The sequence below is a fragment of the Podarcis tiliguerta genome (genome assembly GCF_965153285.1).
Source record: "Podarcis tiliguerta genome assembly, chromosome: 17".
In the NCBI taxonomy this organism is placed as follows: Eukaryota; Metazoa; Chordata; class Lepidosauria; order Squamata; family Lacertidae; genus Podarcis; species Podarcis tiliguerta.
This window is the reverse complement of record NC_139550.1, coordinates 9,330,210-9,351,839: the sequence shown is the minus strand read 5'-3', so window position 1 is coordinate 9,351,839 and position 21,630 is coordinate 9,330,210. Positions and strand designations below refer to the sequence as shown.

At 48.2% G+C, this 21,630-nt stretch overlaps 1 protein-coding gene across 4 annotated transcripts in view; it reads left to right on the top strand.

The window, feature by feature from the left end:
* ZYX (zyxin) overlaps positions 1-21,630 on the top strand; it is a 28,216-nt gene extending 6,586 nt beyond the window's left edge. For 2 of the 4 annotated variants that reach the window (XM_083420012.1, XM_083420011.1), the window contains exons 2-10: positions 1,488-1,769; positions 11,176-11,363; positions 14,248-14,346; positions 15,283-15,795; positions 17,128-17,278; positions 17,914-18,083; positions 19,960-20,138; positions 20,275-20,395; positions 20,492-21,630. In XM_083420012.1, the coding sequence (XP_083276138.1) occupies positions 1,511-1,769; positions 11,176-11,363; positions 14,248-14,346; positions 15,283-15,795; positions 17,128-17,278; positions 17,914-18,083; positions 19,960-20,138; positions 20,275-20,395; positions 20,492-20,602 (1,791 nt within the window). In that variant the 5' untranslated portion in view covers positions 1,488-1,510 and the 3' untranslated portion in view covers positions 20,603-21,630. The remainder of the gene's footprint in view (positions 1-1,487; positions 1,770-11,175; positions 11,364-14,247; positions 14,347-15,282; positions 15,796-17,127; positions 17,279-17,913; positions 18,084-19,959; positions 20,139-20,274; positions 20,396-20,491) is intronic. The other 2 variants (XM_083420014.1, XM_083420013.1) reach the window with 1 other exon arrangement.

Below are 21,630 nucleotides of genomic sequence, written 5' to 3'. Positions count from 1 at the left end.
CAATCCTTGGTGGTTAAAGTTTTATCTCTCTCTCTGTGGGTGGTTGGTGGCAAGGTGGGAACGGAGACCATGCCTAGGCCTCTTGAAATATGCTAACGAAAGTAAAATCATAACATGCAACAGAAAAAAATGCATACCAGTTATTGTTGACCGTGTGCATGTGCTGACGTTCAAAGAAACATATATATGGCACATGCCTCCATCCAGTGTTTGAGATACTGGGGCAAAGTGTCCTATCTAGGATTTTGCATTTTGTTTCTATATTCTTGTATTGCCAGGACACTCTCTCTTTTTGCCTGCTGGTACAATTCCGGGGATTCTGGGCTGCCCTTTCCCAAATCAGCTTTTCCTTTAATTAAGTACCACTTTATTAAGTGGCTAGAAGGGGTCTTTTATTTTTTTGCTCCCCCCTCCTGTGCTGTGCCTCTGGTTGCCCCTGCGAAAAATGGGCGGTCTCTCTCCCCTGTGTGAGTGTGTGTGTAGCTAGAGCTCAGAAAGGAGGCGGGTGACTCCAGGAACGTGTCAGCGAGCCTGGCTGAATCCCGGAGTTGCTTCCTGTGCAAGCGGGAGGGAGGGAGGGATGGAGGCGGCACAGCAGAGCAGGCAGAGATGCTGAACGGGGATGCTTGTCTCTGGCCACAGTGACAGAAGAAAAGAGGACAAACCTCTGGCAGGAGGAGGGTGTGTGTGTGTGTGTGTGTGTGTGTTCGTGTGTGTTCGTGCGTGTATGTTTGCACACGAAGGGGCTCCCTTGCTGAAGACACCGCCATGGCATGGGTTCCATCGCCAGGTTTCCTTTTGTTCTGCTCCAGCTGCAAACGGTCCGCGTTGACCAGCCGGGGCCAGGGGCCTTGAGGTAACACAAAAGCAGAGGTGAGGGGGGTTAGACGGAGATGTTCTAAGGGGCGGGGTGCGTGTGTGTTTGTGTGTCTCCTAGCCTGTGAGCGAACCGTAGCCATGCTGAAAGCTCTGTTTAGCAGACCACCCCCTCCCCAGTTGCTTTGCAAAGTCGAAAAGGAATGCTCCAGAGTCGCTCTTATTTTTATTTCTGAAACGCAGCCTTGGGACGCCTATTTCGGCTACTGAGAATTCTGTCCCCTTTCCATCTCCTGCGCTGTGGGTTTCTTTTCTCCTGTAATGTGTCCCCCCCCCCCTTTAGATCCTCTTCTCTCTTTCTCCTCTGCCGCTCCCAAAATAAAGCTTGCATGGCTCCAGTGTGCAAACAGGGAAGAAGTTGGGGCCTGGCCTGTATTTTGCCTTTTATTGCCCCAGAGGGAGGAGGAGATTTTCCAGGTCTTTGGATCCAGGTTTTTAATATATGCTCCGTGCTTGCTTGCAAGAATGCATGCATGCACAACCCCCCACTATACACACACACAAAATGCCCCTTTGCCACCACCTTTACATGCTCTCCGCAAAAGATCCTTCCCTGTTTCCACCTCTCCCACTTGCCTGCTCTTCTCTGACGGCACTCTTCCTTTCCATAGGTCCTGATCCATTCCACGGCAGGATGGCCTCGTCGGGGGCCCCGGGGACCCGCATGACATCCACAGTCAGCATAAACATCTCCACCCCGAGCTTCTACAGCCCTCAGAAGAAATTTGCACCCGTTGTTGCCCCTAAGCCCAAAGTGAACCCCTTCAAGGCTGGCGGATCGGCTCCGGAAAATGCTTCTGAGCAGACGTTTCCGCCCCCTCCTCCGGGGGCTTGTGCCCAGATAGGGAAAGTGGGGGAGATCCCAGCAGCTGTGACTCTTTCCCTCTGTGAAGGTAAGTGCTCCTTCAGTTCCACTTGGGACTGGAAAAAAGACAAAGCTGTGTCCTAGACCAGCGTCGGAAAGACAGAGGTTCTCCTCAGGATTCTAGTTAGTTTGTGCCTGCTGGACCAGCTCAGTCCTGCATGAAGCCCTTAATCTTAAGGTTGTGGGTTCGAGCCCCATATTGGGCAAAATATTCCTGCATTGTAAGGGGTTGGACTAGATGACCCTCAAGGTCCCTTCCAACTCCTACGATTCTGTGAAATGGGCGTTTGTGCAGAATTCTGGTCCTGCTCAGTATAAACAAATGCAACGATCCCTGTGTTGTGTGGGGCTGTCAGAATGCTTTCGCCCCCCGGGAGGGATTAAAAAGCACTTGCAGCGAAGGGGTTCATCTTCTTGTGCCCTGGTAATTGACTTGAACTGAATTGTAATTGGGCCTTCTAGAATGCCACACGGCTCGGTGGAGCCGCTCGCGATTTGTGTGAGGAGTTCTTCGGCTGCATAAAAGTTCCTTGTTAGCAATAAGGACTAGCTTTTTGGCCGGGAACTCAAATAAGTACCCTTAAGCAAGCGAGCCAAACTGTTTTTAGCCTGGGTGTGGCCTCCTCTTGCAGCAATGGAAGTGTGCAGGTACAGGCAGGAACTGGGCAATGATGTAGAATTTAGTCCCAGCATAAATTAGCTTTACCAGGCTTCATATGCATTTATTTTTGGCACTCTGTGTTAGATTGCTATCAAGGGACATAGAGACAAGGCTTAATTTTTAACGTGGGAGGCGTCGGGGCAGAGGCCTGTATGTAGGATCCCTGAAGGAAGCCCTGTTACTTAATTTTAAATGTGAGGGTAGATTGCAGTGGCTCACCATGAGGTGGAAGGCTCTCTGTACATGTTCAGAGGTACTACTTGTTTTAGAATTTATATTTGAAAACGGTGGAGGGACTTAAGTCCTGTGGGATATTTTCCCACTTAACTCTGCTCCCCTTAAATGTGTAATGCCACATCTGCATTACACAGTTAAAGCAAACTGTTTTATCCCTTTAAGCAGTTGTGGTTTCTCCCAAAGAATCCTGGGAACTGTAGTTAACTGTTAAGGGTGCTGAGAGTTTTCAGGAAACTCCATATTCCCCTCACAATTCCAGAGTAGTTTAAAAATGGATTCCTCCTCCCTGGGAACTCTGGGAATTGTAGCTCTGTGGCAGTTATCAAATGACAGTTCCCAGGATCCTTTGGGAGGAAGCCATGACTGTTTAAAGTAGCAGGATACTGCTTTATATGTATGGTGCAGATGTGACGTTAGATTTGGACAAAGTGTTTAGTTGGTCTGTCTTTTTGCCTGTGTGTTTTTAAAAATTGCATTTAACCAGAGAGAGAGAGAGAGAGAGAGAGAGAGAGAGAGAGAGAGAGAGAGAGTCTTCTTTGTTCTTTCGCTCCCAGAGCTCCCAAAGACATAGCTTTAATATTTTCACCCTGTTACAGCTGGCCGCTATTCAAGGACTCCACGGTGTCCTTGACTTCACAGCAGAGCTGTCAGAATGTTACAGCACTTCCCTCTCAAGATATAAAGAGGAAGCGTGCATACATTTTTTAAAAATCTCCTTTGAGGTAAACCCAAGAAAATGTGTCTCAGATAAAAGCCCTGTGTCTCCGTCTGCCCAGCTATGAGGAAATTATTTTGAGGTCCTGGAGCCATTTTCAAGGCCGGATCCCAACTTTGCATTACACTGACATCACACTGGAGCCAATTTTATTGGGGATGGATCAATTAGAGCAGCATTCTCCAACCTGATTGTTCTTGCGATGTTGTGGTCCATTTGGAACTATAGTCCAAAACATCTCAAAGGCACCAGGTTGTGGAAGACTGATATCAGAGAATAATCGTGTTGCTTGTGGCTTCATAAGTTTACCTAGTCCCTTAACTGAATTTTAGCAGCCTGATCATTGAACTTCAGCTAGCATTGAGACTGACTTCTCCATGACAGAAAGTGAACTTCCTTCTTTCTAGCCCAGTAGTTCTGCAATTTTCCCCACCCCAGGGCAGTTTTTCTGCCTGCTGTAATTGCAACGCGCCGTGATAGATGCCTGTGTGATTTTAAAATGGTATTTTGTAATCACTTCTTTCATTTCATATTTATCTATTGCATTACAACTTTCATTCCGTGGAATTCAGATCATAATGCAATACAGTGGTACCTCAGGTTACATATGCTTCAGGTTACAGACTCCGCTAACCCAGAAATAGTGCTTCAGGTTAAGAACTTTGCTTCAGGATGAGAACAGAAATCGTGCTCTGGCGGCAGCAGGAGGCCCCATTAGCTAAAGTGGTGCTTCAGGTTAAGAACAGTTTCAGGTTAAGAACGGACCTCGGGAACGAATTAAGTACTTAACCCGAGGTACCACTGTAATAAAATACAGTGCAAGTAATAAAAGAAGCGAAAACAATACAGTCAAAATCGTTAAGAAGGTTTAATGCAATGGAGCCTCATTTGCAGCTACCGCGTCCACAGCAGCACCTGAATGAAGCTTGCAAACCGCTGGTGGCTTGCAGACCACAGTTAGGGAAGCCTTCCTCTTTCTTGCTGTGCCAATTTTCCAGCAATTGCTGTTACTTCAGAGTAGGTTGCTCCTGGCTTTTTTTTTTTTTAACCATCCAGAGACTTCTTCGAGTGCCGTTCTGCAGGGCTCACGTACGCAGAGTAGCTCTGAGCTTTCCAGCTTTGGGGACCCCAGATGTTCTTGAACGCCCATCATCCCTGACCATTGGCTAAGCTGGCTGGGGATTATGGGAGTTTTACTCCCAACAGAGAGAGTAACAGAGAGAGCCAGTGTGGTGTAGTGGTTAAGAACGGTAGTCTTGTAATCTGGGGAACCGGGTTCGCTTCCCCGCTCCTCCACATGCAGCTGCTGGGTGACCTTGGGCCAGTCACACTTCTCTGAAGTCTCTCAGCCCCACTCACCTCACAGAGTGTTTGTTGTGGGGGAGGAAGGGAAAGGAGATTGTTAGCCGCTTTGAGACTCCTTAGGGTAGTGATAAAGCAGGATATCAAATCCAAACTCTTCTTCTTTTTCTCTGGGGAGCCAGGGTTCACATTGGAGTAGAGTGCGGCAGTGCCACCCTGGAAATTCAGATAAGTCCTCTCCCTGCCCTTGCCAGCTTGCTGCCATCCTCACGGGTGCGCAGTCTCCCAGCCAAGCTGCTCAGGCTTGTTCTTCCCATAGGCTTGTTCTTCCCAGGCCTTTACGTGTGCTATTTCTTGCTCTCTCTTTTCTGGTAACCACCTAAATAGAGGAGGAGGGGAGTTTTTGGAAGGGGCGGCCTGGCTTGGAATGACTTGCCTGACCGCACTATTGCCCCACTGGGTCCCTGGGTTTTGCTGGATGCCCTGTGCTCTTTGGGAAACTGTGATGTACCTACAGTTTCCTCCCTGCATGTTACTTTCTCTTGACACCACTGTTTATAATTCTTTCCCTCTGTGCGCATAATACCCAGTTGGTAACCTCCTCCTCCTGCTGCTGCGAAGGATTATTTTACATGTGCCTAAGCTCTGATGTAATTGTTACAGATCGGGCTTTTGCCAGGGATTATTTTACATACATTTAAGCTCTGATGTAATTGCTGCAGACGTGTGTGTTTGTTTGTTTTTGCATCCCATTGCCATCTAACTCCACATTATACATTCCCCCTGTCTCCTTTATACACCAGGGGCTGGGCTTTTTCATCCTAAGGGCCGCAGTCCATCCCATGCATTCTTCTGGGGGCCACTTGGCAGGAGTGTGGGGAGGTGGAGGAACAGGGCCATGGGTGGGACTCCTTCCTTTTGTAATCCAAGCCACTCCGAAGTCAGAGCTTTGTATGTACATCCTCAGTGTCGCCACCCTCCATCCAGGCAGTACCTTAAATGCACATGCTTGCTAGGCAAATGTGCCTGAGGTGGACATACAGCAGGGATGGAGAGAGAGGTGTGGGGCCTGTGGGGGCCCAGAGGGGCCAGGAGGGGCACATTACCCCTTCCCCTGACCCCTGCTTTGTTCCCATGGGCAAATGGATATTTGGCAACTGTAGATCACACTCTGTGCATCTAATGCAGTGGGCTCTAAAACATGAGAACTTACGCCAACACCATAATATAATTTGTTGGACGCGGGTGGCGCTGTGGGTTAAACCACAGAGCCTAGGGCTTGCCGATCAGAAGGTCAGCGGTTTGAATCCCCGCGACGGGGTGAGCTCCTTTTGCTCGGTCACTGCTCCTCCCAACCTATCAGTTCGAAAGCACAAAGTGCAAGTAGATAAATAGGTATCGCTTCGGTGGGAAGGTAAGCGGCGTTTCCGTGCGCTGCTCTGGTTCGCCAGAAGCGGCTTTGTCATGCTGGCCACATGACCCAGAAGCTGTACGCCGGCTCCCTCGACCAACAAAGCGAGATGAGCGCCGCAACCCCAGAGTTGGTCACAACTGGACCTAATGGTCAGGGGTCCCGTCACCTTTACCACGTTCCTCAGAGTGGCCTGGTTGGGCTCTGAATGGCCAAATGAACCTTGCCTCGCATCACTCGCCTGCAAGGTGAAAATTGTGTCACATCTGTGAAACCTAAAGCTTTGTGACTCATTCTGAGGACTTTGGAAGGCAGTTGGTGAAACATAAATCTCATTTTTCCCCCCAGAAAAGAAATGAGAAAAAGAGTGAGGACTGGTAAACCCGAGGATTGTTTTTTTTTTTGGGGGGGGGGGCATTTTTGGAACCTAGCCTTGTGTGTTTTGATCTTATCAGTTTGCAGGGATGATAAAAGCTGTCATTAGTATGGTTGCACCAACCACTCGCAAACATGTGTCCTTCACACCCTGGTCAAACAAAGCTGGGAAACTTCCATTTGTCTTGGTGTGTGAGCCGAAGGAGCCCTCACATCTGAGCAGGACAGAAATATCAAGAAGCATTGCGTTAGTCCCTTCCCCCAAAAAAGAAGAGGGCTGCTGTCATTTCTGGCAGACATAGTCATCTGCCTGCTCACTTCCGCTGTCCTCATTCCCTGACTCCCAACTCCAACAGAGGGATATATAGCCTGAGGGTTGCGTTAGCAGCCATCGCAATCTCCAGTCCCGTGGACTCCTCCTCCTGGCTCTGCTTTTTCTCCTGAGAGTTGATGCACGGACAAAGGCATTTTTAACACCCCACCCGCTTGTACCTTGGCTCATGCAAGTTTTAATGGCTGTATTGTTTAGTAAGGCTTTTCAGAGGGGGAAAGAGGGGTTTAAAAGAGCCCTCTCTGCTTGCCTGAGTGGATGTGAATGCATCAAGTTGATCTTGCTGGCTTATCTGCCCTCCGTTCAAATCAGAATGCTTATTTTTAAGCAGGCATGCAAAAATCTAGTCACCAGGGGCTTTAATGGTTCTTGTAGAAATATTAGGGACGCTTTCATACCATACATTTAAAGCCATGGCTTTCCCCAAGGAATTATGGGTGCCACGGTTTGCTAATGGTTGTTAGGAAACTCCTTTTCCCCTCAGCGGAGCTACAATTCCCAGAGTGGGTTGACAGTCAACCCATCTGAACAGGAACTCTGGGAGGGTCACCTAACAACACTCTACACCCACAACAAACCATGGTAGGTAGGAATGTGGTGGCAGGGAGGGAGAGAAAAGCCGATGGGAGCATATCTGTGCTCACTCTCCCTCTCCCCTGGGTATGTGGAAACCTTTTATTTGTTTATTGATCTATCCTGCTGTCTTCCCACCTCTCCTACCCTCAAGGCTCTTCCTTAGATCTGGAGATGATGTTGCAGATTTGGTGGCTGGCAGTAGTGGGTATTTGTTGCTGGTGTCTGCTGAGGGCTTATCCGTACTCCTGGCTAGGCCTAGGCGATATATCAATATATCTCCCAAAACTGGTTTGAAGTTATTATAAGAATTTTAAGGTCTTAGATATGTAATAGGTAAAGGTAAATGGAGCCCTGACCATTAGGTCCAGTTGTGGCCGACTCTGGGGTTGCGGCGCTTATCTCGCTTTATTGGCCGAGGGAGCCGGCGTACAGCTTCCGGGTCATGTGGCCAGCATGACTAAGCCACTTCTGGCAAACCAGAGCAGCGCACGGAAATGCCGTTTACCTTCCCGCCGGAGCGGTACCTATTTATCTACTTGCACTTTGACGTGCTTTCAAACTGCTAGGTTGGCAGAAGCAGGGACCGAGGAACGGGAGCTCACCCCGTTGTGGGGATTCGAGCTGCTGTCCTTCTGATCGGCAAGTCCTAGGCTCTGTGGTTTAACCCACAGTGCCACCCGTGATATGTAATAAATGTTCATAAATGTTCAAAGCAAACACGTACATAAATATATAAACTACATGTCTGAAGCAGCACAGGAAGACTATCCTGAAACCATTTTGACTGACCAAATGTTTTCTCTGCAAGGAGGGAGGGGGTGAGGGAACCTTCCCATTGTCTCAGGAATTGGGTCCATCTCAAAGGAATGGCCAGACTACCAGGCAAGGCAATCAGATAAGGCATTCTCAGATAACCTGGCAGACATTCAACATTCAAATTTCTGTTGTAGATCACCTTTTCTGTGATGTAGGTTTGATGTTTGTGGTCTTGGGTTTCACCCCTTCTGTGATGTATGTCTGATGTATGGAGGGGTGGTCTTGAGCTCCAGAGTAGGGAATTTAAAATGTCTATATAAGGGCAGGCACACCTTTGTTCTGGGTCCTCCTCCGTCCTCCTGCTTGTGAGGGGAGCACCCTGTTGCAACAGATCAATAAAGATCAGGCGTACTAGCTGCTTTGCTTCTCAGTATGCTCTGGTTGGCCTCTGTTATTTTCTCCTACCAATAGGGAACCCACGTAAGGACTCTATACGGGCTCTTGGATAAGGGAAAAAGGGCAGATTTTGTTTACAACAAAGTCTGTATCACAGTATCGGTTTCATAGTTTTTGACCTGGCAGTATATTGTGAATCATGATGTGTGTGTGTGTGTGTGTGTGTGTGTGTGCTATGCAACAATCACAATGCAGGAAAAACTATGAAGCCAGCCAATGCCTCTGCGTAGTTCTATCCTTATTTCAGACATCCTGATCGATCTGCATATCAGGATGTTTAGCTGGTGATATATTGCAGTGTTGAAATCCAGATATCACCCAGCGCTACTCCTGGCAATTAATTGTTGGGGTTTCTGGTTGGTTGTTTCTGTCACTCTGAAACTCTGTTCTGCAACTTTGCACCGATCCTGCATGGGACAATTCCTTCACGGATCATTCCACACAAGGGCTCCAGAACACAGCATGCAACCAGTGGCCGTGCCACAGATGATGCCAATCAGGTTAATAGTACCAGGTGCAAAGCGATCTAAGTCACATGGCCACGACAGAAGCAAAAGGTAGCTTTAAGTATCTTTTAACTAGATGAAGAGAGCTCTGTTTTTTCCTCCCTCTTAATTTCTTGCCTCCGATAACAAAAATGTTCCGCGAGGTGAAAGGAAATATTTTTTAAAAGATACGATGGAACGGCAGAAATGCTGCTGTGCTGTATTCCAGTGTGCTGTAGAATAAGGCTTGAAATTACATCAGCTGCTAATCAGCTTTTTCTAACAGTAGGAATTTTAACACCCTGTCTGGGAGCCGGGCAACTGCCATAGTACGTCCAAGTGTATGTATTCACACACACACACACACACACACACACACACACACACACACACTGTGTCTCACACTTCTTTGCCCAAGGATGAACTCATATGTGCTGCTTGGTCAACCTGAGGTTAACTCTTGTCATGCCCTTTTCTCCCCAGCAAAAATACAAGTCAGGGAAACATGAGAGTTTAGTTTCCCTGAGGTTTAGTGGCCTAGAGGTATGAGCCAGGAAGCTCTGGGGTTAAACTTGGCCTCAACCACAAACTCCATAGGTAGCCTATAGGCCAGCCATCCCCAAACTCTGCCCTCCAGGTGTTTTGGGATTCCAACTCCCATCATCCCTAGCTAACAGGGCCAGTGGTCAGGGATGATGGGAACTGTAGTCCCAAAACATCTGGAGGGCCGAGTTTGGGGATGCCTGCTATAGGCAAACCAATGTTCTCTTTGCGTTTGACCTGCAATATAGGAATGAATGCTCCTCAGAGTTCCTGAAAGGATTTCTGAAACAATGTATATGAACACTCTGAATACGCTATGTTAATGTTGTTTTTTGGTTTTGCATGATGAGGGAGAGTGGGAGAGAGCAGGGGGGATCTGTTGTTGCTGTTGCGGCCCAGATTCTTACAAGGATAGAGTGCCTCCCCTATGGCTGCCCTGGCTGTAATCTGGCTGTAATCCTTTGAGAGTAGGCAGGGTCAGTATTTGCCCCCAAAGGCCAAATGCTGAGGTTTCTCCCCCCCCCCCTTCCTCCCAGGATGATACAGGAATGCAGCAGGTCTTGTTTTGTGCTGCTGGCAAGGTCAGCAAATTGTTGCATTTGCAAGGATGTGCTGCTGGCTTCTTGTTCTTGAGTGTGTGGCTTGGTTTCCTCTTTCAGATTTCAGACGATGTATGCCTAGTTATCATTTTTGGGCCAGATGGCTCGAAAGTTGTATTTTTCCAATACTGTGGGACTTTTAGGTCCCTTGAAATTCATCCTAATTGTGCAGATAAAATATAACACAGGCACCCCCAAACTTGGCCCTCCAGCTGTTTTGGGACTACAACTCCTATCATCCCTGGCCACTGGTCCTGTTAGCTAGGGATGATGGGAGTTGTAGTCCCAAAACAGCTGGAGGGCCGAGTTTGGAGATGCCTGACATAACAGATAAAATTCTACAGGATGTGTTGACCTTTAGAGCCCTAAACGGCCTCGGTCCAGTATATCTGAAGGAGCGTCTCCACCCCCATCGTTCTGCCTGGACGCTGAGGTCCAGCGCCGAGGGCCTTCTGGCGGTTCCCTCACTACGAGAAGCCAAGTTGCAGGGAACCAGGCAGAGGGCCTTCTCGGTAGTGGTACCTGCACTGTGGAATGCCCTCCCACCAGATGTCAAAGAGAACAACAACTACCAGACTTTTAGAAGACATCTGCAGGCAGCCCTGTTTAGGGAAGCTTTTAATGTTTGATGCATTACTGTATTTTAATATTTTGTTGGAAGCCGCACAGAGTGGCTGGGGAAGCCCAGCCAGATGGGCGGGGTATAAAAAATAAAAAATAAAAATTATTATTAATAGTGAAAGCAGTTCAGATCCAAGGATTCTGTAGGCATGTGCCTCCAGATGGTGGAGACATCGGGCGCCATCCTGACACCTGGGCATCTTCACTTGGTCGCAAGTGGCCGATAGCCAGTTGCAAATGGTGCCTGGAGATTTTCAATTGCTGATTTTAACAGGGTGTGTTCAAGGGGCGCTGTGACAGAAATAATAATAATAATAATAATAATAATAATAATAATAATACATGCCTGTTTGTTGTTCCCTGCAGAACTTCCACCCCCTCCGCCTCCCCCTCCTGGGGAAGAGATGGTTGTCTCCTCAAACAGCGCATTCCCTCCCCCGCCTCCCCCATTCGAGGAGCCGTTTCCCCCAGCGCCAGAAGACGTCTTCCCTTCGCCTCCTCCGCCAATGCTGGAGGAGGAACCGGTGGCTTTGAGTGGGCTACCTGCCCCCCAGGTGAGTATTCATATAGGTTAATGCTGTCAAGGTGGGCAGATGGTGGTTGGGGGGAGTGGAAGGTTTATTGAGAAAGACCTGTTTTGCCATAGTTGTCCTGTATGCCCTCCCCCCAATCAAGTAAAACAATAGAAATACAGTCTTACCTTGGATCCTGAACGCCTTGTGAGTCAAATGTTTTGGTTCCCGAATGCCGCAAACCCGGAAGTGAGTGTTCCGGTTTGTGAACCTTCTTTGGAAGCCAAACGTCTGACGCGGCTTCCGATTGGCTGCAGGAACTTCCTGCAGCCAATCGGAAGCCACACCTTGGTTTCCAAACATTTTGGAAGTCGAACAGACTTCTGGAATGGATTCCGTTCGACTTCCGAGGTACCACTGTACTTACCGTATTTTTCGCTCTATTAAGACGCACCAGACCACAAGACACACCCACTTTTGGGAGGAGGAAAACAAGAAAAAAATTATTCTGAATCTCAGAAGCCAGAACAGCAAGAGGAATCACTGCGCAGTGAAAGCAGCAATCCCTCTTGCTCTTCTGGCTTCTGGGATAGCTGCGCAGCCTTCATTCACTCCATAAGACGCACACACACATTTCCCCTTACTTTTTAGGAGGGAAAAAGTGAGTCTTCTAGAGCAAAAATAACTAACTGACCAATCACGTTGGTTCTGCCCCCCCTTGACAAAAATCCAGCCCCCTCAATCAAGTCCTGTCCCCCTCCCCAAAGAAAAATCCTGCCTACGCCCGTGTTCTCCTGTTCCCATGATGTTTGTATGTGTGGCCCATAGCGGTGCTGAGGTGCGGTCTAGACTGCATGATAAGCAAGCGATCAGGTGGTCCCAAGAATGGGATGGAGATGAGAAAACTGCCGCCTCCCTCTGGCCTTCTCCAGGATTGCAGGCGTCCTGCACATTCTTCATTATATTAAAACTTCGCACCAAGAGATAGGGAAATACAGTGGTACCTTGGCTCTTGAACAGCTTAGTTGTCGAACAAATCGGCTCCCAGACGCCATAAACCTGGAAGTAAGTGTTCCGGTTTACGAACATTTTTCGGAAGCTAAACGTCTGACGCAGCTTCTGTGGTTTCCGATTGAGTGCAGGAAGCTCCTCCAGCCAATCGGAAGCCGCACCTTGGTTTTCGGGAGTCAAATGGACTCTCAGAACGGATTAAGTTTGAGAACCAAGGTGCCACTGTAAGTAAGCCATACAAATGAAATGATGCTGCACACCAATCCAGAAAAATGGGTATATGGTTGAAGAGGGGTTAAGGGATATTTTCAAAAAAATGTTTTATAAGTTGTCCTTGTTTCTCAATTGGATCCTTTTGCATGGTTTTGCATGTTTTGTGGTATTTTATGCATTGTGACTTGCCGCTATTTTTATTGATTATAGTTTCCTTATTATTTATTGTAATTGGTAAACGTAAACTGCTTAATTCTTATCTGCTGATAGTTAATTTTACTGTTTACTATTATATTCCAATGGATTGTTGAATATTGCTTTATTTGATTTAAGTTGTTTATTTTGAAGTTATTGTGACTTGTTTGTATTGGATCAGATTGTGTGTGTGCGAGATCTTTTCTGACTATTTAGTTGTTTCTTCAGCTTGTTGACCGCCTTGTGTATAATAATATAGAAAGGCGGTGTACAAATTAAAAGTGAAATGAACTGAAATGGGAACCTAGGGAGCTGCCTTACACAAAACTGGTCTAGTACAAATCAGAGTTTGGATGGCCATCAGTCATGGATGCTTCAGTTGAGATTCCTGCATTGCAGGGGGTTGGACTGGATGACCCTCGTGGGTCCCAAATCCACAATTCTGTGATTCTTTGACTGGCTTATCTGACTCATCATTGTTGGCAACGTCTCCCAGGGCTTTAGACAGGGATGATCTCCCTGGAATTTCCTGGAGATGCTAGGAATTTAACTGGGACTCTTTACCTCCCCAGCACCCTGAGCTATGGCTCTTACTTGGAACATAATTCTGCAATATATATATGATATATTTTATACTTCACTGCGTTGCACATTTCTGATTCAGTGGCTCGGGGAGGAGCAAAGGTTTATGTTTTGCATGCGCTGAGCAGTGGCGATACATCTTAAGCCAATCATCTGGCTACTGAGATTTCACCAGGCGTTGCTCATACACTTCTGAGCAGTGTTCGAAATTAGCCAGAGGCCAGGCGCATTTTGCACCTGACTATTGGCTACAGTGGTGCCTCGCAAGATGAAATTAATTCGTTCTGCAAGTTTTCTCATCTTGCGAATTTTTCGTCTTGCGAAGCACGGTTTCCCATAGGAATGCATTGAAAATCAATGCATTCCTATGCATGAAATCGTTTTCGTCTTGCGAAACAAGCCCATAGGGAAATTCGTCTTGCGAAGCAACTCAAAAAACAAAAAACTCTTTCATCTTGTGAGTTTTTCGTCTTGCGAGGCACCACTGTACTTGCGACCAAGTGAAGATGCCTGGGTGCCAGGATAAGCGCCTGACATCTCCACCATCTGGCTGTCTAGTGCACAGCAATGTTTTTTTTCTGCTATGCTATGGCATGAGTCAACTTTGGCCGCAGCTTACAATATACACAATTCATTTTCAGCCTTGCAATCTTTCAAAAATAAGGGGGGAAAGGCGAATAGCTTTTCTATCTCAAAGTGCATCCTGGCGGCTAGAAGCTCCCTTTTTGAAAACGCAAACCACAGCAGCCGAGATTCTCCCACAATTCAAAGTTCCAGCACTTTGCTCTGCGCCCTTCCGACCCGTTGCTCTCCTGCTAAGTGCGCTAACCAACGGATGTGAAAGGCTGTTGTTGACTGACAGCCTTCAGGACGGGCTTGGTAACCCTCTCTAACCTGTAACTTCCTTTCTTCTCCGTGACGGAAGGGGCAGGCCCGTGGAAAGATGAGCAGCATTGATTTGGAGATTGATACTCTGTCCTCAATGCTGGATGACATGGAGAAGAATGACCCCTTCAAACCGCGGGTGAGCTGCAATAACAGGGTAGTCTGTCCAAGGCCTCGTTCTCACTGAGGGGGTCAGCCTGTGCCTGGTCACTTCAGGCTACAGCTGACGGCGCCAGGGACTGAAGAGCCCCTTCCCCATGCAAAAAGTTCTTGAAGGTATATCCATTGCTATTTTTCTATATAAAAAAAAGAGGTGCCGGAACTCACCATGAACACCTCCCTTGTTCTCTTAAAATGGCAATTCATAAGAAGTGAATTCTGGATGAAAAAAAGCCCTGGGTATATCTATATTTTTAAAATATTAGCATGTTAAGAGTGATATTCAGCTAAGTTTCACTTGGAGGAATAAACCCATTGAAATTAACAGACCTAACTTTGTCATGTTCATTCACTTCATGGGTCATCTTTGAGTAAAACTTAGCTCAATGCCACTGTTTTGCCTGACATGCTAGCTTTCTGCATGAAGAGAACTTTTTTTATCTTTTAAAAAAACAGAGCACTCGGCCAGGCAAGCCCCCACTGGCAGCCACAAGTGGTGCAGCCCAGCGATAGGTTGACCCCCTCAGTGAGTACTGGGGACCAGCTATGGTTTCTCCAGGAGAGACAGAGGATGGAGCCAGGCTCACTATGCTTGGATTTGGGATCCAAAGCCTGCTTTTGTTAAGGACAAAGCTGGTCTTCAGACAAGTTACTCTCCGGTGAGCTTTCTCACCCTGGAGTAGCCAAGCCTCTGTATCTGCTTGCCAAGGGATAAGGAGGATTTTACCACGCTATGGGGTGCAGGTGTGTGGACAAATGTCTGGCTGCAACAACCCCCTCTTTCCTGTACTCCCCCCCAAATCTCCTCTCTGTTCCTCTTCTCCACACTGAGAGCAGATTGGACCAAGATGGGTCTGGTTTGGAGGCTACGATGTTGGCCTCTTCTCCCCTTTGATAACCATGTTTATTTCTGCAGGTATCTCCAGGTTCCATGGCTCACGTAGGCCTGGCTTCTGGACCTAAAGCTTCCCCAGAGACCATTGCTCCACCTAAGGATGTTTCAGCTCCTGTTTCCTTCCCTTCCAACGCTGCCTCCAGCCCCAGCGCAGGCTACGTGCCCAAAGCGCAGAGGGAAACGGCTTCTGTTCCTCCACCGTGGGTGAAGCAGAGTAGAGACTCGCCATCAGCACAGCTTCCAGGACCGCCGGCTCCTCCTCCCCCTCCTCCAGCTCCGTCAGCCCCCAAATACACTCCACCCCCCGTTGCCGTGGCCCCCAGATTTGTACCCAAAGCAGCTGCAGGGATCCCGTCCGGCTTCCCGCGCCAGGCGCCCGCTGCCCCTCCGCAGCCTCGCTTCCCACCCGCTTCTGGCGCAGGGCCAGCCCCGAGGCCACAGCCGCCGGCTTTCACCTATGCACAACAGCGAGAAAAGCCCCAGGTTCAGGAGAAGCCGCGTCCCGTTGGACAACCGCCTGCCCCGCGAGACGTGGTGAGTGGGGAATAAATCTCAACTTGGGGTGGAGAAACAAGGGAAGAGTGCAAAGCTGGATGGACTTTTCATTCAGGATTCATATATGGGCAGATAAATTAGACTAGACTAGACTAGAATTATAGAGTTGGAAAGGGACCACGAGAGTCATCTAGATCAGGGGTCAGCAAACTTTTTCAGCAGGGGGCCGGCCCACTGTCCCTCAGACCTTGTCAGGGGCTGGACTATATTTTGAAAAAAATAAAAATAAATGAACGAATTCCTATGCCCCACAAATAACCCTGAGATGCGTTTTAAATAAAAACACACATTCTAAAAAGGTAAAGGGACCCCTGGCCATTAGGTCCAATCGTGGCCGACTCTGGGGTTGCGGCGCTCATCTCGCTTTATTGGCTGAGGGAGCCAGCGTACAGTTTCCGGGTCATGTGGCCAGCATGACTAAGCCCCTTCTGGCGAACCAGAGCAGCGCACGGAAACGCCATTTACCTTCCCACCGGAGCAGTACCTATTTATCTACTTGCACTTTGACGTGCTTTCGAACTGCTAGGTTGGCAGGAGCAGGGACCGAGCAACGGGAGCTCACCCCGTCGCAGGGATTCGAACCGCCGACCTTCTGATCGGCAAGTCCTAGGCTCTGTGGTTTAACCCACAGCGCCACCCGGGTCCCATGACTGAGCTATACCAGTCAGCCATAAATCAAATCTGGCTGGATGCCACATCTGTTGCTGTAGTTCCTAGCGGCCATTTTAAAAGAGAGGCCTCAGTAAGATTTGTGGGTCTGTGGGCTCCCAGAAGGATGAAGCTACATTCTTTCTCTTCCTCTGTGCTTGTATTGGTAAGAGAGATTTCCCCTCTGCCAGCTTAACAACTAAGCCCTTTCAATTGAGGGCAGTTGCAAAAGAGCACCGGGCACATGTGCTTTTTTCTCCCACTGGTTTTATAGAGAAGGAATTTAAAAACAAAGAAACCCAGAGGTAAAACTGTTGAATCTTATCATCCAGCAAAACCATTGCAAAGCAAACAGAGGACAGAAGTTCCTCAAAAGGAAGTTTCTTCATCAATACAGTTATTACAGGAAAAGGAAAATCTTGTCAACTGAGTGAGCTGCAAGGTGGCGTCTCATCAGGGAGAAGGAAGGGTACAGGCTGGATAACGGGGAAAAAACCATGTGTGGACAGGCAGAGGAATATCTGCATTGCAGAACAATGTTAAAACGTGGCTTGGCCATACTAAGTGATCTTGAGCATATATCTGTTCCCTGGAATATGTGGCGTCTGAGAGGCTAGCAGGAGGGACGTTCTGGTTTCAGTGACTCTTGATTTCTTTGTCCAGCGTAACCCAGCGCCCTTTGTGAACACTGGATCAGACCCTCCCAGGGGCAACTCTGTCCTGACAATGAAAGAGGTTGAGGAGCTGGAGATGTTGACCCAGAAGCTCATGAAGGACATGGACCAACCTCCACATGCAGAGGCCTCCAATTCTGGTGCGTGTGTACATTAAATATTTTGCATGTGTCGGTGATGGAGAGTGAATGGGATTTCGGTCTACTGTTGCCACCCCCTTTTCTCTCTGCTACGGTGCCTTCATCAGCAACCAGACACACAGAGGGTTGGGGGTGGGGGAGTGGGCCTTTTCTCTCTGCTACGGTGCCTTCATCAGCAACCAGACACACAGAGGGTTGGGGGTGGGGGAGTGGGCTGACGCGTTTCCCTCCGCTCAGCTCCCAGCCACTGAATGCTACGATCTTCTTCTTATGGAGATGGTAGCTGTGTTCAGAGAGCCAGTGTGGTGTAGTGGTTAAGAGCGGTAGTCTTGTAATCTGGTGAACCGGGTTCGATTCCCCGCTCCTCCACATGCAGCTGCTGGGTGACCTTGGGCCAGTCATGCTTCTTTGAAGTCTCTCAGCCCCACTCACCTCACAGAGGGTTTGTTGTGGGGGAGGAAGGGAAAGGAGAATGTTAGCCGCTTTGAGACTCCTTCAGGGGAGTGAAAGGCGGGGTATCAAATCCAAACTCTTCTTCTTCTTCCCCTTTCTTGCCTGGATACGTATGGCGTGGATGACCTGCCAGCAGCCTCTCACGCTCCTCTTTTCTCTCCCCCTTCTCCCTGCCGCTGCAGAGTTGTGTGGCCTGTGCCACAAAGCCCTGTCGCGGACGCAGCCGGCTGTCCGCGCCCTAGACAAGCTCTTCCATGTGGAGTGCTTCACCTGCTTCAAGTGTGAGAAGCAGCTGCAGGGACAGCAGTTCTACAACGTGGACGAAAAGCCCTTCTGCGAGGAGTGCTATGCGGTGAGTGAAATGCAGGAGAGCAGGGGCGCCTTCTTGAATAAAATATGGGGGGTGGGGCACAGGTAAGCTCCGCCCCACCTAATCAATCACATGTCACAGTGAACACACACCATTTCAATGGTACTGTCTATCAGTGTTTGTGGGGGGGAGCAAATACTTTGTTGTGGTGGGTCTGAAGAGACCTCAGCCCCTAGGAGTTGGCTCCTATTCAGGGTGGCCAATCACAGTCATCAGGGCATTTTGGAAGGAGCCATGCTGTGGCGTTACCTCAGCAACAGAGGGTTTGTTTTCCCCAAGCGAATTTTGGAATGTCTTAAAATGGCCGCCACATCTTGCTTCGGCAACCAGCTAGAGTTCTTCATCTTTTTTCTCTTTTAATTCGTCTGGTCAGAATTTCATTATTTGGGCTAGTTTCCCGAATGAAAAAGTTGCCCTATTTGCTATACTGACATTGTTCAAAAGAAACCATTCAGAAGTTCATTATGAAAGGAAGCAACTTTCATTAAAAACAGCTATTCTTCACGTGTTCAAGTACCTCAGATATTAGTCCATTTGCTGGGTCTGGTGGCCAAGATGGGGTCAATTCATCTCGAGATGCCGGCATTTTTGAACACCGCAACCCCTTGACTCCAGTCTCCTAGTGTGGGAATAAATCATCATTATTATGTGTTCACTTTCTATACCACCCTTTAATCCAAAGATCCCAGGGCGGTGAAGTTGCCAAGCTCACGGTGGAGTCTTTGTCTGCATTACCAGGTCAACCCAGTGTGGACCTGTGCCACGCAACAATGGCTTCGTGCCACAAAAGTTACACCTGAACTGGCTTCAACAGTCTCTTTCGGTGGCGTCGCAAACATACCACCGTGTGCTTGTACACTGTGGGTGTGACCAGGCATTTGCCTGAACACGCAGAAGCTCAAAGTGTGGATGGGGGCTTTTGCATGCAAGCAAGTCCCCACTTCCAGTGTCCTCACACTTGTCATGCTCTCTGCCTTGGGCAGCAGCTTCTGAAGACACCCAGTTCATGGCTGGTGTAAGATTTGATTAAGGCTGCCTTCTTCACAGATTTCTTGTTTGCTAAGCTGCCCAATCTTGGTTAATCTTGTTAAAGGACAATTGATGGGTGTCAAAAGAGATCTTGAGTATGCGATCCTGGGGAGGGATTATGCTTTGTATTGTTTTGGGAGGTGGGGAGGTTGGATGAGAATTGTTTAAATTTGCCTGTTTTCTCCCATTTACACCCTTAAGATATCAATGACTTCCCTTCTTCTCTTTCCATGGTTAACTATACTAATCAGTATTCCATTATTGCATCCATCAAAACTTATTTACACTGTTGAATTTATCTTAACGCTGCCAGCGTTTTTAGCTGTACACAATTATTTCCCATATATTTAGTAAACGTTTTCCAAACCTCTTTAAACCTATGATCTTCTCTTATCCTGTATGTTAAGCCTGCAAGTTGTGCATATTCTGTCAACTTAAGTTTGCATTATTCTTTAGTTGGGACCTCGCTCGTTTTCCATTTTGGGGCTAACAAAACACAGGCCGCAGTAGTAGCATACCTAAATAACCTTTTTTTGACACCTTGGAATTTCAGTCTGAATTATCCCCAACAGAAAGAACTCTGGGAATGTCCATTAAAACATTCCCCCCCCCCCAATTCATTATGGATCATTTCCCCATACATGGATATCTGTTCTGTACGCTTGTCAGTGTCACACCTTAAAGTAGGGAACATTCATGAGGCAGCCTGTGCCCCACAGCTCAGGGATTGAGTGCATCCTATAATCTCTTCCTCTGACATGTCTCCACAAATGGTTCTGTTTCTGGAGGACAGGCCTCCTTCATTTCTGACCCTGTTTTTGTTCTTCAGGGCACCCTGGAGAAGTGTTGTGTGTGCAAGCAAACCATCACAGACAGGATGCTGCGAGCCACGGGCAATTCCTACCACCCTCAGTGCTTCACCTGTGTGGTGTGCCACAAAGCCCTCGAGGGAGCCTCCTTCATTGTGGACAAAGCCAACCAGCCACATTGCGTGGACGACTATCACAGGTGGGTGACCTCCTCCTTCATTTCCTGCGTCTTCTTCCTCCACCTGGGACCTTTGTGACATGGACCGGAGCAAGTCTGGCCTAGAAGGTTGAAACCGAAAGTTTGAGTCCTCATACCGCCTCTTCTGTGCTTGCAGAAAATATGCCCCGCGCTGCTCAGTTTGTGCTGAGCCCATCATGCCAGAGCCCGGAAAGGATGAGACCGTCCGCGTGGTAGCCCTCGAGAAGAACTTCCACATGAAATGTTACCGCTGTGAGGTGAGCCAATTCCCTTCTCCCCTTCCCGCCAGTCCCTCGTTGACATTTCTGCCCCCTCAGTGGCGTTGATTCTCCTTTTCTCCCTCCTCTTTTCAGGATTGTGGGAAGCCCCTTTCCATCGAAGCAGATGACAATGGCTGTTTCCCCCTGGACGGGCACGTGCTGTGTAGAAAATGTCACACCACACGCGCCAAAGCTGCGGTCTAAGGACGTTGGATCAAGATATGCCCTTGATGTGCTTCCCCGCCCCCACCCAACCCAGTCAGTGGGCCTGATTTTCCTCTGTGCTGTTTCTGGTCATTCCTCTCTCCCCCCCCCCCTCAAAACCCACAATGCATTTTTACTTAGAAAGAGTCTGTCTGGCAATATCTCTTTCCACCCAAGGGCTCTTCCCACTTCCCAGTTGTGTTTCCTTTTTCTTTTTAACCTGCCCCTTCCAAGACTGGGTGTTCCTTAACTCCTTGCCTAGTCTGGCCACAGTATATTATTCTAGACACTGCAGAAAGTGACGTGGAATTGCTATAAGCCCTGCAGTCCTTTTAATTACTAAATAATAAAGTAATCTTAGAGGAAAAGTCTGGATCCTTCCAACCTGCTATGTCCTCTGACCCTGCAAATGCTCTGTTCAGGTATGGAACACAACCCAACTAATGGGACTATTTTTTTAAACCCTTACTTTTGGCGATGGACAGAGTCTTTGCTCTATGGGATGATGATATAAACGAATCTCCTTCTTCTGTACTGGACTTGTGTGCCTGAATGGTTCTCCTTGCCAGCAAGGAATTTATGGACCAGTTCCCCACCCCACCCCAGTCCCCAGAGTTATGGTGGCCCCAGTTATTTTGTACCTCTGTGGTGCTTTGGCCAAGCAACTTCTGCATAGCAAACTATCCAAAGGACTACTACTCTGTTTACAACATGCTTTGTCGAACTGGGAGTGTGGCGTGACCGGGAATGGTCCTGAATTGATGCTGAGAAAGGCACCCTCATCAGAGTTTCTTCGTTTGCAGCCTACATGTGATGGGTGCCTTCTAGGTCCCTGCCAGGGCCACACTCCCACCCTTCTCTGCGGGGGTTGCTGTAAGTGACTTTGCTGGTGTGTGTTTTTGGCACACTCAATGGAGCAGAGCCTCTATCCCTAGGCTGGACTGAACAAGCATCTTCAATATTGTCTGTCCCAGCCACTGTTTGCATTAATAAAATTTGTGTTGGGTCCCCCCCCATTATAACTTCAA